The 16,538-nt window shown below is 38.5% G+C and overlaps 1 protein-coding gene across 24 annotated transcripts in view; it reads right to left on the bottom strand.

Moving 5' to 3' along the window:
• NRXN1 (neurexin 1) overlaps positions 1-16,538 on the bottom strand; it is a 1,176,176-nt gene that overhangs the window by 545,978 nt on the left and 613,660 nt on the right. For all 24 annotated transcript variants that reach the window (XM_037806663.1, XM_037806673.1, XM_037806657.1 and 21 more), the window contains one exon: positions 1,811-1,984. In XM_037806663.1, the coding sequence (XP_037662591.1) occupies positions 1,811-1,984 (174 nt within the window). The remainder of the gene's footprint in view (positions 1-1,810; positions 1,985-16,538) is intronic.

Genomic DNA, 16,538 nt, shown 5'->3' with positions numbered 1-16,538 from the left:
ACAGCTACATCTAAGATTATTAAGGAACCATACAGGATAGAAATAATCATTAATTAAAAGTTATCAACCTTGATACTGGAAATAAAGAACCAGGGAAGTATCTGGGCAGCATCAGGGCAGAAAGGCAGGAACATTGTAATATTTTAAAAGTAAAGGAAAAGGGGGTAAATGAAGCTCATGTATTTAAATCATCCTAGATAAGGTAAGGAAAAAACCAAGGTCATAATCTACTAAATGTTTTAAAACATTCAAATAGTTTAAGGCCTCCCAAGAGGATGTGTAGTCAATCCAAACTGCTTATTAGATTATGTTGGAAAACAACACAAAATACCATTACTGCAAATAACCTTTGTCAGGACATCTCCCACCCACTAGTCTTCCTTTCCACCCACTCACTCATATCATGTTATGTGCTGCTGGTGGATCTTTGTGTGTGTGTGTGTGTGTGTGTGTATCTGTCTGTCTTGTTTTCTATCTTGTGTACTTAGTTGCAAATACATCTGTCTGCCCCCACCATTTCTTGTGGATAAGAAGCCACCTACCAAGCAACTTACAGAAAGGCCTATTTTTGAAAAACATTTTCCAGAAGAGTATGTAGTATTTTAAGAAATATATAATTGTACATATTCTTATTAATTCTATCACCAAAGTTATGTTCCATGTTCTCCTATCCATCTACTAGATGGAATTTATTCATTTAGCAATTTTGTTTCCTTTACTAAACTGGTAAAAGGGAAAAATCATATAGTTTCTTTAACTAAAGTTTGTTGTATCAAAATGCAAAATTAAGAAAAATATGGTGATAACATTAAAAAATAATTCAAGAAATCCTTCCTTTAAATCATCTCATCTTCTGGTATGATTAAAATAAAAATTTGTATTTCACCTAATTTTTCAGGGAAACATGTTACAGAGAGAAAAAAATGAATTTTCAAATAATTTTTTCCTTGTGCTTAGGTAATTGCTAAATCTAATGGCATCATTTTATCTGAGAAGAAATGATTCATAATCTCTTGGGGGTAGGATTTCTTATTTCTTTCTTCTCCCATATGAAATTTCCTTATAAATCTAAAATTTACAAAATGGCCAAAACTGTGTTCAACATGAAAGAGAAGCAGCAAAACACAAAGAACCACAAAATTCAGGATAATGTGATTAAATTACATTTATGGAGGGAGAATTTGCTCAAATAATCTGAGGTGTTGAAGCAAAAATTATCTAAAATGAAAGTAGCAATCAAAAAGTACTCCTACGGTTAACAGTGTGATAGCACAAAAGAAAAAGAAGATACTTGAGTGTGTTTCTGAAATATGGAATATTAAGCTTGGATAATATAGGAAAACTATTTTCAATAAAACAAACATACTATATGGGAGACACACCCCTTGTCAGGTACATCATACAAATCAAATAGTGATTCAAGATTGGGGTATTCTCTTGTCATAGGCTATTGAATTTAGATGTCAAAAAATGGGCTCGAGTTGATTAATACTTGTTAGAGTAAAACTATTTTTCTAAATAGTATCTAATGCTATAAAGCAAGAATTGCAGAACTAATTAACAAACTAACTAGGTGACCTACAGAATGTAAAGAAGCAGAAAATAATGAAATACATAGATACAGCTCCAATTCTACTCAGGCTTTAGCATAGGTTTGCAGAGAAACCTAGGGAAATTTAAGATTTTATGGGATAAAGTGTCAGAAACTTGAATGAGCCCTATGTGGCAGTTTGAATGGTTGACATAAGTGTTAGTGAAATTTGTTTTTATTTAAAGAATAATTTAGAGTGTGATAACAAGGATCCAGTACCTTCACAGCCTCTCTCAATCTGTCCATTGCAAAAAAGAGCATCTGAGATGAGGTCTGGCAGCCGTCCATTTAAATCAACCGATGCCAGGCAGCCTTGAAATCCCTCCTTGGCATGGACCAGTTTTGGCAAGGATTTGTACGTTTCTTTAGCCACTCCTCCTATGTACAAGTCACCTGTGGGAAGATCAAAGACTATGTCAAAACAGTATAATGTCATTGACGTTAAATGCACAGTAGGGCAAGTAAAAAATAACGCTGAAGTTTATCTTTCAGGAAATTAATATAGAAATATATTTATAATTGGATATTTTCACAAAGGAACAAAACAATAGACGTGTTTGAATAATGTCTTAAACACTAGAAGATTTTTCTAGAGACTGTTTCCACATTATCCTTACTTGTACTTATCTTGTTCAGTAACTTCCTCCCATAACAGTCTGTATATATCCGAAGACTATGGCCTTTTTCAGGGATTTGTGTTCTAAGTAAAGTTACTCTTCTATGTTCTGTTTTAAAGCTCTTCTTTCAATTCTGTATGTTGTTCTGGCATTTGTTAACAAATCATCGATTTATTTTTCTACTTTATTGTGGTTTTTTAATGGAACATTTTTCTCTGCTTGGTCATGTTCATGTCTCTAGGTTTGGAATTTCCTAACTGGATAGTTCACTAATATATATATATATATTGCTCTCCATGTTTGCTTCTGTTTCTTTTCCTATTCCAGGTTATTCACCATATATGGATGGCATTCAGTAGACATGAGCAATTAACTCTAGTAAAACTGTAATTGATGCAGGACAGAAGGAGGGGTTCCTCGAAATTTCATAATACATATTTTCTATTGACAAGTTCTGGTAATATACTTATTTTAGCCCCTTCCTTCTCCAACATTTATCATTTGGATTTTCTTCCTCACTGAGCAATTCCATCTGACTTCATGTCATATGGCACCTTTTCCCCATTATGCTTCCCCAGACACTGATAAAAACACTAGGCCAAGGACTGATAGTCATGAAACATCAGTGTAAAATTTTTAAAGCCTCACAGATGCTCTCATAATCTCTCACCTTTATCTAACTCTGTGCAGATATTTTTCTCATTCTTGAGTGCCTAAATCACCCTACAAATTACGCAGTCAGGTATTTATTATCCCCATTTTATGAAATAGGGAACTGAGACTTGGATGTGGCCAGATGTTTTGCCAAAGGGTACACAGTGAATATGGGGTAAATTCAAGAGCCAGAATCTAGGGCTCTTGATTGCAATGATATAATTTAAGAATACCCAGCTCAACAACTTGTTGGGAGAGTCAATACACCATGGGCACTGAACATTCCTGCTCATTCTTGCTGTGTATGCCAAAACGCAATGCCCCGAGCCTCTCTCTACCCTGGACATACTTTAGAGTTCTATTCTCACCGAGCAATCTTGAGGGATGAAGTACTGCCTCTCTCTAAGTCGAAGAACAGGCTTGCTTACTGCTTGCTATAAAACTGCAGAATCCCCAAGTCAATAGTCTTCAGTAGTGACATAAACCCCTCACATTCTTAATGTCCATTGGGGCCCCTATGTGTTGCTATTTGGGGGTTTGGGGTCAAGGAGAACTGCCACAGATGCTGATGCTGATGTTGTCTGTTAAGCCATGAGTAATAAAGTTCTTCCTTTCTGATGCAGGAATCTTGTCTCTTCTGCCAACATTCATGAATCAGTAATAAACTAATTTATTCGCTTGTAAGTAGGGTAAAATCATACCCCAGATAAAATACTCCTGAATTGCATCAATGAATACATTAAGATACAGAGATATTATATGGCTTGCTCAAAGTCATTTAGCTACAAGAACTGATACTCAGGTCCCTTGGCCTACTAACTAAAGTGCTAAGACTTGCACTAGGATGCCACTGATCCTATATAATTTGTATATAAAGTACTACATGTTTTTGCTGCCACCACCTCTTAAGTTTAAAATAAAAAGGAAAGCAGTGAGGTCCTTGAGAAGAAATGGCTGCATGGTAGATGTAGACAACTGGGAGTTTAAACAGCCTCACAGAACTTTCCGTACTATGCTATGGAGTGACGGTAACAGAACAATTTCCTAGAGTGGCATAGAAATAGCAGAAAAAGGGACTGACCTGAAGGGGCCAAGCACACAAGAATGAAGGGCATTGGGTAGCAAGTCTATGGGATCTGAGTTGTGAATACAGAATCCTGGAGTACAGCTCCAATGCTGCCTCCCGTTACCTCAAAAAAGATGGGTACAATGTAACTCCTCCCCTCCCCCATAATTTAGACATTACCACAGGAAAAGAAGGGAAATGAAATTGCCTGCGATTATGTTTTCACTAACTCAAAGAAGCAATGCTCAAAATAGAAATCAAGTTGAGTTACAGAAAAATAGAGCGAGTTACCTTCCATGCAAATCTGAGTTTGTGGGCTGAGATTTAGACTGCTGTATGTCAATTATCAATGCAAAGAAATGCTCCTTTACATTCATTTGTTGAACTAAAGGTTTTTAGGAAATTTCAGCTCTTCTCCAGGTCTAATGAATGTAGTATTAGAGAACAGTGGGAAGTTGAATGAAGAATTTCTTGGCAGTGCTTCAGGCTTTTCAGATACAGAATTTAGTACTGAACGTTAAATACAGAATGCTATATATTTGATAACCAACCGTCCTCTTCCTGACTGTAACCTCCAAGAGAGGCTGTGCCTTTTATTTGATTCATGTTCTCCCACAGTGCCTAGTACTGGGCTCAAATCACAGTGGGCATTCAAAAAATATTTTCAGCTACCTGATGGACTTGAGGTCCCAATAGAGAAGAACCACACAAGAAACAAGAATGGGAAGGCAACACATGGGGAAAAGGCTAATTCTACACAGCACTTCCTTCCTTCCTTTCCTTGATTCCTACCACTATTTCTATTTTTCCTATTAGAAAACTTACTTACCTGAACAACTTTTTAAAGCTTATTGAAGATAAATGATCTTTCCCCTGTGTCACAAAGAGCAGAAAATATCTATTGAAGCAGTGCAGAAGTCAAGCTTCAAACATAGCAAGGTGGATAAGTCTGGATTTATAAGTAGGGAATTTATTCTCATCTTCATTATTGAAGCTGCACTTATCAACTCTACATATAGCAGATAGTGGTCTAAAGTCCCTCAGTGGATTGCCATATGACGAGAACAAAGGAAACCCTTAAGTGGCCTGAGCCTTGTGTACCATTACCACTTCATCAAAGATGCAGCTTCTCCTTTTGATCCTCGGGGTGGTGGAAGGAAAACGGCCCATTAGCACTAATGGAGGCTTGCAGGTGAAGCCCTGTGCATGTAAAGGAGGATGTGCTTCTTAATGACTCTGCGTATGGACAAGAACCAGGATGGATACCAATAAAGGTCAGCTTCCTACAGACTTAAAGCCAATCTGTTTCCCCTAACATAAGCTAAGCGTGGCTGACTTTTATTTGTATCCTTAAAGTAGGCCATGTATGCAATTGACAAGGCAAAGGTGGAATCGAGACATTGTTAGTAGAACGTATAGAAAAATACTCTGATCTCTAGCACCATTCATAAATAAGCACTGTGTACATCTCTGGATTGTTATCTGTGGAACGATCCGAGTTGGTATCACAAGTATCCGTTTCCCATAGTTAGGCAGTAATGAGTAGAGAAAAATGAGTGCATAGGTCTTTTAGTTAGATCTGGCCACAAACCCTGGCTCTTGTCGATTACTGGTTGTGTGAGTGCAGGCATGTTACAATACAAACCTTCTCTGAGATATTTCATCTAGGAAATGGGATTAATAATATCTACCTTGCATGGCTGTGAGGATTATGGAGATCGTGTGGAAAGCAGTGGGTATGCAGTAGGCACTCAGCACACATGCTACCTGCATGGCTCTGTTTGCATGTCTGCTAAGGACCATGCATCTATGACGCGCCTCATTCCATGTTACGTGTTTTGAGAGATACAAAAGAATGAGAAGTCCAGTTTGTTCTCTCAAGAAATTTCTAGTACAACTGGAATGACCAGAGGACAAATTTGCAAGTCTGTTATGGTATTTCTTTTACCTGATTTAATTTACAGTCCTTTTTTGTATGCCATGCCCTATATTGGAAGCAGCTCAAAGGGCTCCTTTGGCAGTAACATCTAACCTGGTAACATAAAGAGGAAAAATGCTTGATAAATAAATATCTTCCAATTTGATATGAACAGGTTAAGAGGCAAAAGAATGCTCTGATGCCCAAAGGCCAGGTTGTAAGATTCAGGGTAAATGTGCCTTAGGAAATCAGAGAAATAAAAGACTTCAGTGGACTGAGTTGTAAGGTGGAGCATCATGGAAAATTTGAAACCAGAAGCAAGTATGGATGCATTACTTTGTAATAAAATAAATGTTGGTGCCAGGCATGGGAAGATCATGGATATATCATGGAAACAAAAATGAATATAGTACTTATGAAAGAGAAAAAGGCCAGGCTTGGCAGGAAGAGAGGAATTTTCAAAGGAGAAAATGTTGGATAAGTAAAGTCAAAGGGAAGGCTTGAATAACATGATGGAATTTTTAACTACTTGTTAGGAAAAAAAAAAGGAGAGAATGAGAAGTCCAATAAGCTAGGCTAGGAAACTGGGGAATTTGGAGGAATAATAACTTGGAGAAAAGAGATGAAATTGCCTTTAGCATTAAACAAGATGAATATGAGTAGGAGTGTCTTATAGGGATCCAGAGATATGAACTGGGGGCTCAGGGGTCCAGGGGCATGGCTTGGGAGCCATCGACCAAAAGCAGAAGTGGTGTAGGAGGTTTTTTCCTTCTTTTAAAAGAGGAAGCATGGGCAATTAGTACAGAGACTCCAAGCTCTGCCTTACAGTAGCAGAATGCAAGTGTCAAGGTATAATTAGTTCTTTGACTCAGCTTTTCTGTTTATTCATATGCACTTGTTTGTGCCTTTTAAATATCTCACTTTCATTTTAATTAAAAAGAGCATACATAAAAAGGACAACTGCTTTATAGATTTGGATAGTTGGAACTCTAGGGAAACTTAAGGCTCTTGCAAAGTTCTTTTAAGTGGCATTTGTGAAAAAAAGCTGAAGCCTTACTTTTCTTCTGACTGGACTGGAGAAAGTACAATACTAGAAGCTTCTCTCCGAGAGAACTGGACCTTGGACAGAAAATGTGGGCACAACTTTAACTTTTACTTCTTAAATATTATTGTGATAGGTTGGTAGAAAAAATGCAACCAGCTTGGGCTGGTTTTTGAGAGTGATTCTGAGGGAGGGTGCTTTCCCTTATCCTAAGGAAGTAATCAAATTGGTGCCCAAATTGGTATTAATTTTTTTAATTTTAATCTTTTATTGAACAGCCACAAAGGAACACCTAAAAATCAGATTATTCTACTACCCTTATACTGCTGTTCTTTGGGAGACAAATTAAATCTAATTCTCTTTTTTATAATAGGTATGCCCTGTAAGAGAAGAAAATCATCTATAATCCCTAGGGAGCAAACACTAACTTATTTACTTTACATTTTTTCCCCCTGTGGAGAAACCTGAAGTTACTATTTCCTGTGACTGCTTAAATAAGCGGTAAATTACTGAAAGCAAAGTCATGGGAGGTTTAGTATTTCTCCAGCACATCTGCACTTAAAAGGAAACAAATGGAAATGTCTATAAGAAACCACAAATAGAACTAAACAACTAACACTATCCAAGATCATATCTGAATTCAGAGCACACCCAATATTCAATACTGAAATCAAAGGTGGCATTCAAGTAGGTGCTGTGTGAGAAACAAGATCTGTCTTTAATCGGTTCCCTTGTCTATATCCTCTGTGAATAAAATCAGATTCATTTTAGAAACTTTTTGCTGAAGAGATGCTCAGTGGTCATAAGTTTGATTTATGGTTGTCCTTTAACTTCTCTACATTTTGGTCTTCCTTGGTACTTAATGGATTTAATCCTAGAATAATCTATCATCGCTTCTGTAGGAAACACCCATAAATCCTTATCTTTAGGCTTGTCCCACTGCTTTCACAAACCATCATCTTTCCTCTCCTCTGGGAAATACATCTAGACTTCCCTGTTTCATAACAACCACGTTTCTAGTTTCCTTTATACCCAGACTGAAATTTCAAAATCATTTTTAACTCTCTGCAACACACTTTACATTCAAACTATTGCCAAGGATTTATGAGTCACCTTCGCCAATACTTATGACATTTGTCCCTCCTTTTCCATCCCCTTTTCCAGTCCTTGTTTACCTTTCATCGTGTATACCTTTCACGCAGTAACTCATTATCTGGTAGCCTGCCTGCCATCCCTCCTCATCAACACCGCCATATTGGTCTCCCCATTATGTTCAGATTTCTTCAATTCCTCCCTCTGTCTTCTGAATAAAGTCTAAACACTGGCGGTATTCAAGACTTTGAATAATCTTTTCTCAATACCTCTGCCTGCCAGAGAATTGATACATTGGCAATCCTCTCCTCGTATCATAATCTTCAGTAAAATATCATTTTTCATCATTTCTTCAATCTTGCTCTCTCATGTTGCTCCATCATTGTTTACACTACACATCATGAATGCCTTTCTTTTTCCAATGTGATATTTCAAAATCATCCAATATTGGGGGCTCAACTCAAATTCCACTTTTTAAATGTGTTCCCGTTTGCCCAGTGCTACATAAGTATGATCTTTGAAACTCTGTAACATTTTTAACTTCCTCTCTGATGATTATCATTTCTTTCACAATATTATAGTTCTTTGTGTGCATGTCTTATCTCCCCATTCATTTATACATTTGTTGAAGAAACGACGGTGAGCTAAGCATTTTTATATTCTCATTTTCATTTGATAGGCACTAAATTGTTTTGTTGACATGTTGAATGAATGAATTAGTAGTTTACTTTCAATAAATAATTATTCAAATAATAAGGACTTAGCGATAATTTTGTGGATAGAATACTCATATTTGCCTCTGGTTCCCTCCACCAGAGAGATCATGAATGGGCTTGATTGTGGGGTATTTTCCTTCTTCTGACCCCTTTCTTGAACACAAAGTGAGCCATGCAGCTACTTAAGAGAATTCAATGCAATGAAATATATTTCTATCCTGATAGAGTAATTCATGACCAGTTTCAACCGACATTTACTGAATTTATTTGTAGAGAGATACAGAGAGACAAAGATAGAGGTGCAGAAATGGTTTTGTGTATTGATGTGTGGTATTGAAAATCCACTTACAAATTTTCTTCTGCAGTTAATATAAATGCCATAATCTTTGTGGGAAATTAAACTTCAGCCTATCCTGGCTCTCTATCTCATTCTATTATTCTTTGTGCTGCCCATATACAAATAGACCCTGACTTATGTAGCCTCCATAGGTGCAGACACGTCACAGTTTCTCTCCAGACTCATCCACTGTCTCCTGTTGTCATCACAAAGACTGGCAAACACTCATTGTCTGTGGTAATAGAATAGAGCCAGGCTAACTGTGTGGATGCCTGATGATCTGCCTAGTGATCTGTTAATTCCCATCCACACTATTGGTTTGCCAATGTCACACTCCATCTAGCCTTTGGGCCAATTCTCAAGGACTCCTGGGATTAGAGTCATGATGGTTAATTTCATGTCCAAATTGGATAGGTTATGTTGTCCAGTAATTTGGCCAAGCAAGCACTAGTTTGATTGTTACAGAGAGGGTATTTCATGGATTGAAATCATTAGTCAGATGACTGCACCTACGACTGATTACATCTTCAATCAACAAAGGAAATTGCCTTCAGCCATGAAAGAAGTCTCTTCAACCCATCAGTTGAAGGCCTTAAAGACAGAACAGATGATTTCAGAAAGAAGAATTTCTATCTATCCTCCAGACAGCTTCTGGTAAATTCATCATCATCATCACCTTCAGCAGAGTTCCCCACTTGTGGCCTGCCCTACAGAATTCAGACTTGTCAATTCCCACAGTCATGTGAGCCACTACCTATAATAAATCTTCTAATATTTACATACATATATTATATATATAATATGTATGTATTTACATACATATATATAATATATAAAATGGCACCTATCTGCACCCACAGCCCAATGAATACATATACATATATATGTGTGTGTGTGTATATATATCCATCCATTCTGTTGGTTCTGTTTCTCTGGAGAACCCTGACTAATTTGGAGTCATTCTAGTTTGAAGCTACTGTCTCTTGGCTTCTTGCCAGCCACACAAGCTCCCAAATTCAAAGGTATATTGTTTTAGCCAAAAAGACTTTGAATTTCAAAACAGAAACAAACAAACAAAAAACCAACACTGAGATCATTGGATTAAATGCAAAGAGCACTTCTGAGTAAGAGAGGGCCTCCCCACCACTTTGAATATTTGAGTATTTGGTGAACTATTGCTTTGGTCAAAACCAGAGAAGACATCTCTGGCTTTATGGTTATAATACTAACTGACATTGGTGTAATGCTTTAAACTTTGCAGAGCATTTGCACACGTATCCTTTCATTTGGTGAGCTACCGGGTGAGTAAACAAGATTATCATGGACACATGTTACAGATGAAGAAACTATGGCTCTGGAGGGCTGAGGGATTTGCTCAAGGCTACAATGCCAGAAAATGGTAGGACCTGATTCCAAGACCTGGTCTTCTGAAACTATGGCTATTTTCACTTAATCCACATTTGTTTACATATCATATACTCCAAGTGACCAATTTGTACAGCTTCACTATCACAAAATAGAGGAAATTCCTGGAGAGCATTGGCCAGCTTGAAAAATAAGAGTAAGAAATGTTATTTGTTTATTCCAATAAATAAGTCCAGGCAAGCTAACGCAGATTCCCGGCACAATGGGAGATACATCGGCATGCCAACTAAGTGATTTCATGAAAACAAAGTCAACTTGCTCTCATAATCAGAAATATTAGGTATTGAAATTCTGATGAGTTTTAGAATTCTTAGACTCCAAATATTGATTTTTAGGTAAGGAAGCTACTTTTTGATTGCCTCCCACAGAGAAGTTAATATGGCACCTGTGTGCACACAGCCCAACCTAATACAACATGAAATTTCAGGGGCTCTTCAACAAGGTTTGAGTTCAGACTATAACATTTTCTTACAGCAAGTCTTTGAGAGTTAATATTGGCATTATATCTACAGACAGGGCAGAGAATGCTTTAAAGAATTTGAAATTTCTGTTTCCAGCTGAAATTCCAAAGTAAAAATGCCCAAAGAAGGAGATTTTTTTAAAAAGTATGATTCTAAAACTTACAACACAAAGACAGATTCTGTTTGTGTCTTTGACCATACCTTGGAGGTGTATGTGTTAATCCATCTTCTTTTAATCCCACTCTGTGCCAGTGACCCATTGGCAGATGGGGTGTGAGTTCAAGCACATAAATTTTTACTGAGCTACATTCATTTTATGGCCTCATAAATTTACCTTTAGGTGAAAACAGGGTACAAATATTTTCAATTTTTTTCATTTTTCCCCAACCAGCCAGTGTAGATACCTTCAGCAGAAGACAGTCCCGTCACTATTCCGAGTCTCATTTTCCATGCACTGTGTGATTCTCGGCCTGTGTCTGGGTTTGCAGAGGTTCCCAACTTCACAAATACATTACACCTTACATGTACATTGAGACTCGATTTGAATATTGCTTTGTCATCCCTTTGATCCTCATAACAACCCTTCAAAACAGGCTGGGCAGTTATCATCATCCTCATATGATGGGTGAGAAAACTAGCCTTCCAGAGTTTTGATACCTGCCCAAGGGAAAACAATCCGTACAAGGAGAATAACATTGGCAACTGAGCCACTGACTCCTAGGCTACCTCTTTTCCTACTGCATGGCATTGTTACCTATTCTTACTAAAGATCTTATCAGTGCTAGGAATAGAACAGGTAGAGGAGTTTAGAAGTGACTGGTCTGAGAATTAGCAGAGACTTATAAATAGGGGACCAGTAACAGGACCTGAGCAAACCTGTTAAGTCTTTCTTGAGCTTTCGAGTACCCCTATATAACAATTGAGCTTTCTTTCTTTTTCATAAATGAACATTTATTTTGGGTGGGGAGGATCTAGTGGTGAACAGAGTAAGTATAATAGAACCACTCTTCCCCATAATAATGGCCTGTTTAATGCAGGTCAAAAAGTGGCACCTGCTGTCAATTTAGATATACAGGATAAAAGAGGTTAAACCCACCAGTGGTTTTCTGGAGCACTTGAAAGGACAAAATGATGTAAAGCACACAAAAGAACTTTGCAGACATTGCCAAAGAGCTTCTAAAATATTATGAGCTTCATAGAATCCAATAAAATTCATATTTTTTTTTTTTTAGTAATTGAACTTTTCTGTTCGTTTTTTTTTTTTTTTTTTCCTTCTGAAAAAGGATTCCTTCTATGCCTGAAAGATGGATTGATCCCAATAAGGTCACCAAATCCACCTACAACACTGTAATTCTCTAGGGCATATCTGTGAATACTTTTTTCTTTCAACATTAAAATTATTCCTAAGGAGAAATGCAAATACTTAAGAGCAAGGGGTTCAGGGAGGTCTGGAGGATTTTTGCCCAAAGACTATGGAGATGGAGATCTTTAACAGTTGAATGGGCTAGCAAATAGCCTGCTTGTATAAACTGAATAATGATTGATAGGCTAACTGTCAATCATCCAACCAAGTGTTCTATTTGCCTGGGCCTGTTCTAAGCACTCATGAATACAAATGAGCTATAAAATACATACTAAGGACATGCAATATTAAAATAGTTGACTGTAATGGTTAAGGAGGACACCATGGCTAAGGAGATAGAATCGATATATTGATCTTTGAAAGGCATAGAGATTGGAAGAGCATGTGGAAAGTGAAAGTGGGAACATGTTATCTTGCAGTTACCAGAAATGAACATTTCAGCATTACACAAAGGTAGAAGTTTGAAGAACTAAGTTTTATATGGAGGAGGAAATATTTTCTTTTATTATGTGATATTTTTCTCCTGAGATTAAAATAAGTACTACATTCCACTCTAGACATTCAATCCCTTCTAATAAATTGGCAAATATGTACAGCAGTATTTAAAAGCTGCTAGAGATCTGGGTTTGAAATCTCTTTCTACCACTCGGTGCTGTGTGAGGATAGGCAACTCACTTAACCTTTCTGAGTCTCCATTTCTCCATATGTAAAGTGGGGGCACTAATACCTCGTCCGTCTAATTTTTGTAAGGATTAAGAGATCATGCTTGTGAAACAGAATATCAAAAGTGAAGTTTTGACTGAAGTGCCAACACAAGAGATATCAGATAACAATGGGAGTATGAGACAGATACCCAGATGTAAAATTTACAAAGGTAATAGCAAAACATTGGTTCTACAACCCTTGAGATCCTACAAACTCTACAATCACAACCTTAACTACATCAAAGACATTGAAATATATATATTTCACTGCACAGTGAGTTCACGCTATTGCCTCCTAAAGAGGAACTGTTTTCTGGTTTAAGCCTAAGGAGAAGGTTCTTGGGAGGCCTCTGACGAACTTGCTTTGGGTTTTCTGCAACTGGGGGATATAGTACTGGTACCTGTCATATCACTAAAGTGTTAAACAGTGTTTAAACAGCCAGCAGCAACGGAATAGAAATGAGAACATTTGGAATGGGCTGCACTTCCAAGGTTGCTGATGCACATGAGGCATGGAGATGTCTCATGACCCCAGATCAGCCCAGTACACAACACAGCCTCTGCATCTCTCCACTCCAAATTTCTTACTCACCAAAAGTTAGTACTCTAAACATTCTGATGTCACACCATACCTAATTTTCCACCATCTTGGTGGCTTCAGCCCCTACCACCATTTCCTGCTCCAAAGCAAGACAGCTCTAATCCCTTGACTCTTGCATAGCAGGTTGTAGATCACCTTTTCAGTCTTTGAAGACTACATATGCCCCAAGTAGCCCATTCCAGTACTTCAAACAAATCCAGAGCAGCCATAATTGCACAATGTTACCCTGTGTCCTTATTTTCCAGCCTGGTCACTGGGAGGATGTATGTCCCAATCAAATTTACTCCCCAAGAATCTAGCACTAGAACTCCTGAACACAAGCAAGTCTCTCTTGGGTGTTTGAATTGGTCAGTGTAGACAACCAGTTCTGGGGAAGGCTGCATTTGCCAATACTTGTGGAAGCAGAGAAAGCCAATATGCAGAGAGAGGGGAGAATGAGGGAGTGCTTGTTGAGAAACCAAAGGAAGGCAGCTCACAGCTGAGTAGAGATCAAGAGAGGCAGATAATTGGGTTGTTGTTAACAGCTTTCCTGAAAACAGCCTGGATGAGGACCAGCCTTAAAATTTCTCTTTCTTGCCCTTGGGATCCCTGAATGTTGTACCCTGCCATTCCCTTTTATTTGTTTTGGTTTACGTCAAGACCTTTGTCTAATCTTTCTTTCCAAAAAAAGGATTTCTGAAAGACATGAGAACTCTGAAGACTGAAATCCTTCTTGAGTAGAGGGATGTCACCACTCTTGCTTTTCCAGATGGCTCTGACAGAGGGAGCTGTAGACAAAGAAGCACAAACACTGAGGAGACAAGTCTACTTCACTCCTGAAGTTCCCTGAGAAGGGACCAGCATCAAGACCCATGTCTGGATGGGACTCAGGTCTTATGAAAAAGTCATCTGGCTCTTGAGAACTCAGCTCAGAGACCAGTTGGTACTTTCTTCTCCACACCATAAATTTCACCAGCTCTAAGAGCTTAAGTCTTCTACTCACCATCCTACTGTTACATGATAAACTGGCACCTAGTCCTGAAAGGCATTTGAGTGCTGGATTCTGCTTCCCAGAAGCCCATACTCTACAGTGGGAGGACCAGCCAAAGCTACTTCTCCCTGTGCAAGACCCTCCTCAGAGCCAGGTCAAGTATGTGAGCCAAGACTGGTGGCTGCCAGAGCTTAGCAGTATCTTCAGTAAGCAAAAGTTAGCACCTCACCTTTAAGCACTAGCAGCACCTGTCCCAATGCTGCTGGAAAAGGGAGGGGCTGAAGCCTTTAAAGCTGCACCAAAAGCAGAGTAGATAGGTGGCCCATGTGCTACCCATTTCCATCTTGCACCTGTGGCGGACCAGACCCAATAGTCTTCTCCAGTGAGTCCACATACAGTCTCAGAATTCTATTCAGTATGTTTCCCTAGGGTGTCACTAGCATTCAAGTGAGGTTGAGAAGAGAAATGAAACTTGTCTTCCCTGGTCTTTTGTTAAAACTTGTTGAACTGGGAATTAGAAGACTTGATCTAGAATGCTAACTAGCTGTAGGATTTTGTGCAAGACAACCTCTCAAGAACACAGTTTTATCATCTGTAAAAGGAAAGCTTTAGACAAGATTATCTCAAAAGTCATCTCTAGCTCTAAGTTTTTGTGATTCTAAAGATGGGAAGAGAGATCTGGTATAATAGAATTGGAGGGAATTAAAGAAAAAAACCAATAAACTCATGCCTAATGTAGGGTATATACTGAAATAAATGGCAGTGGTTGAAGGAACTAGGGGAAAGAAAGAGCTCTTGATATGGAATAAAGAAATTAAATTCTACTTCAATAAGTGTGAGTTTGTCCAAGGGTCATGGAAAAGCAGAGGAAAGAACTTCCAAGCTAAATGTGAGACAGCAGGTCTGAGATGGTTAGAGATAGCTGTTTAGATAGGAATATGGAAAGGGAATGAGGTCTCTCCGGGCAAGGGGGGCTGAAAGTGGGAGCAGAATCCTTTGGATTAAAACAAACTGGCAAAAGGCTTTACAATAAAGAGAATGGATTGAGACTGATTTCTGCAAAGTCTGGGAATTCAATGGAGATGTCAGGAAAGAAACAATAGTGTCATGTCCCTAATTGTCTTTCAAGTAACTGCTCTGTAATTCTTGTATGGAAAAAAGGAGTAACAAAAAATGTCAAGTCTTACTTTTAGTACCCAGAGCCTTATTGTCTGTGTTCCATGCTGCAGCAATTGCTGCTAATCTGGGCTCTTTTTCTTCAGGAGCCTCGGCCCATCCTTCACACAGAAGCCAAAGAAATGTTTCTAGATTGCACTGTGAACTCCACTCTCCTGCTTAAAACCCTTGCACAACCCCCTCACCCCCACCTTCTGGCATAACATTCAAGGCTCTTATGAATGGGCATTTTACCCTGTACCCTTCTGCAAAGCTACAGTCTTCCAACCCACAGCCTCCTTCTCAGGAGATCTCCTGTAAGGTCGGACTTTAAACAGTACAAATCTATCTCTCCACCTGAGGGAGTGAGCCTGGTCAAGAGCTCGCAAAGAGCCCATGAAGTTGTGTTCTAGACCAGATGGTGACTGGTCCACTGACTCCGTTAAATCCTGTCTTTTAGAATTTGAAAGGGAGATACAGAGGAGAGTAGACAGAAGTGGAAACACACAGGAAAAAAAGCAACAGGTAGAAGCCAGGAGGTGGATGAAACCAAGAGTAGAAGAAGTCTGGATGCCAAAAGGAAAGGAGAAATTTTCTGGTGGTGGCAGGAGCGGCCCGCAGAGGGTAGCTGGGCTGCCGAAACGGTGGGCACTGGATTTGGAAGCAGTGGATATGCATTGTTCTTAAGATCCCAGAACAACTGTAAGAGCAAAGTTCCTATCTTCTGTGTGGCCTAATTGCTTGGCAGCTGAAAGGTTTCTTGTTTCTCTTACTTCCTAATGGATCCTTAAAATAATCTCTCATCAACCGAGGTAATGTGAGTAAA

The sequence above is a fragment of the Choloepus didactylus genome, chromosome 17 (assembly GCF_015220235.1).
Source record: "Choloepus didactylus isolate mChoDid1 chromosome 17, mChoDid1.pri, whole genome shotgun sequence".
Taxonomy (NCBI): domain Eukaryota; kingdom Metazoa; phylum Chordata; class Mammalia; order Pilosa; family Megalonychidae; genus Choloepus; species Choloepus didactylus.
This window is presented reverse-complemented; position numbering and strand designations above follow the sequence as displayed.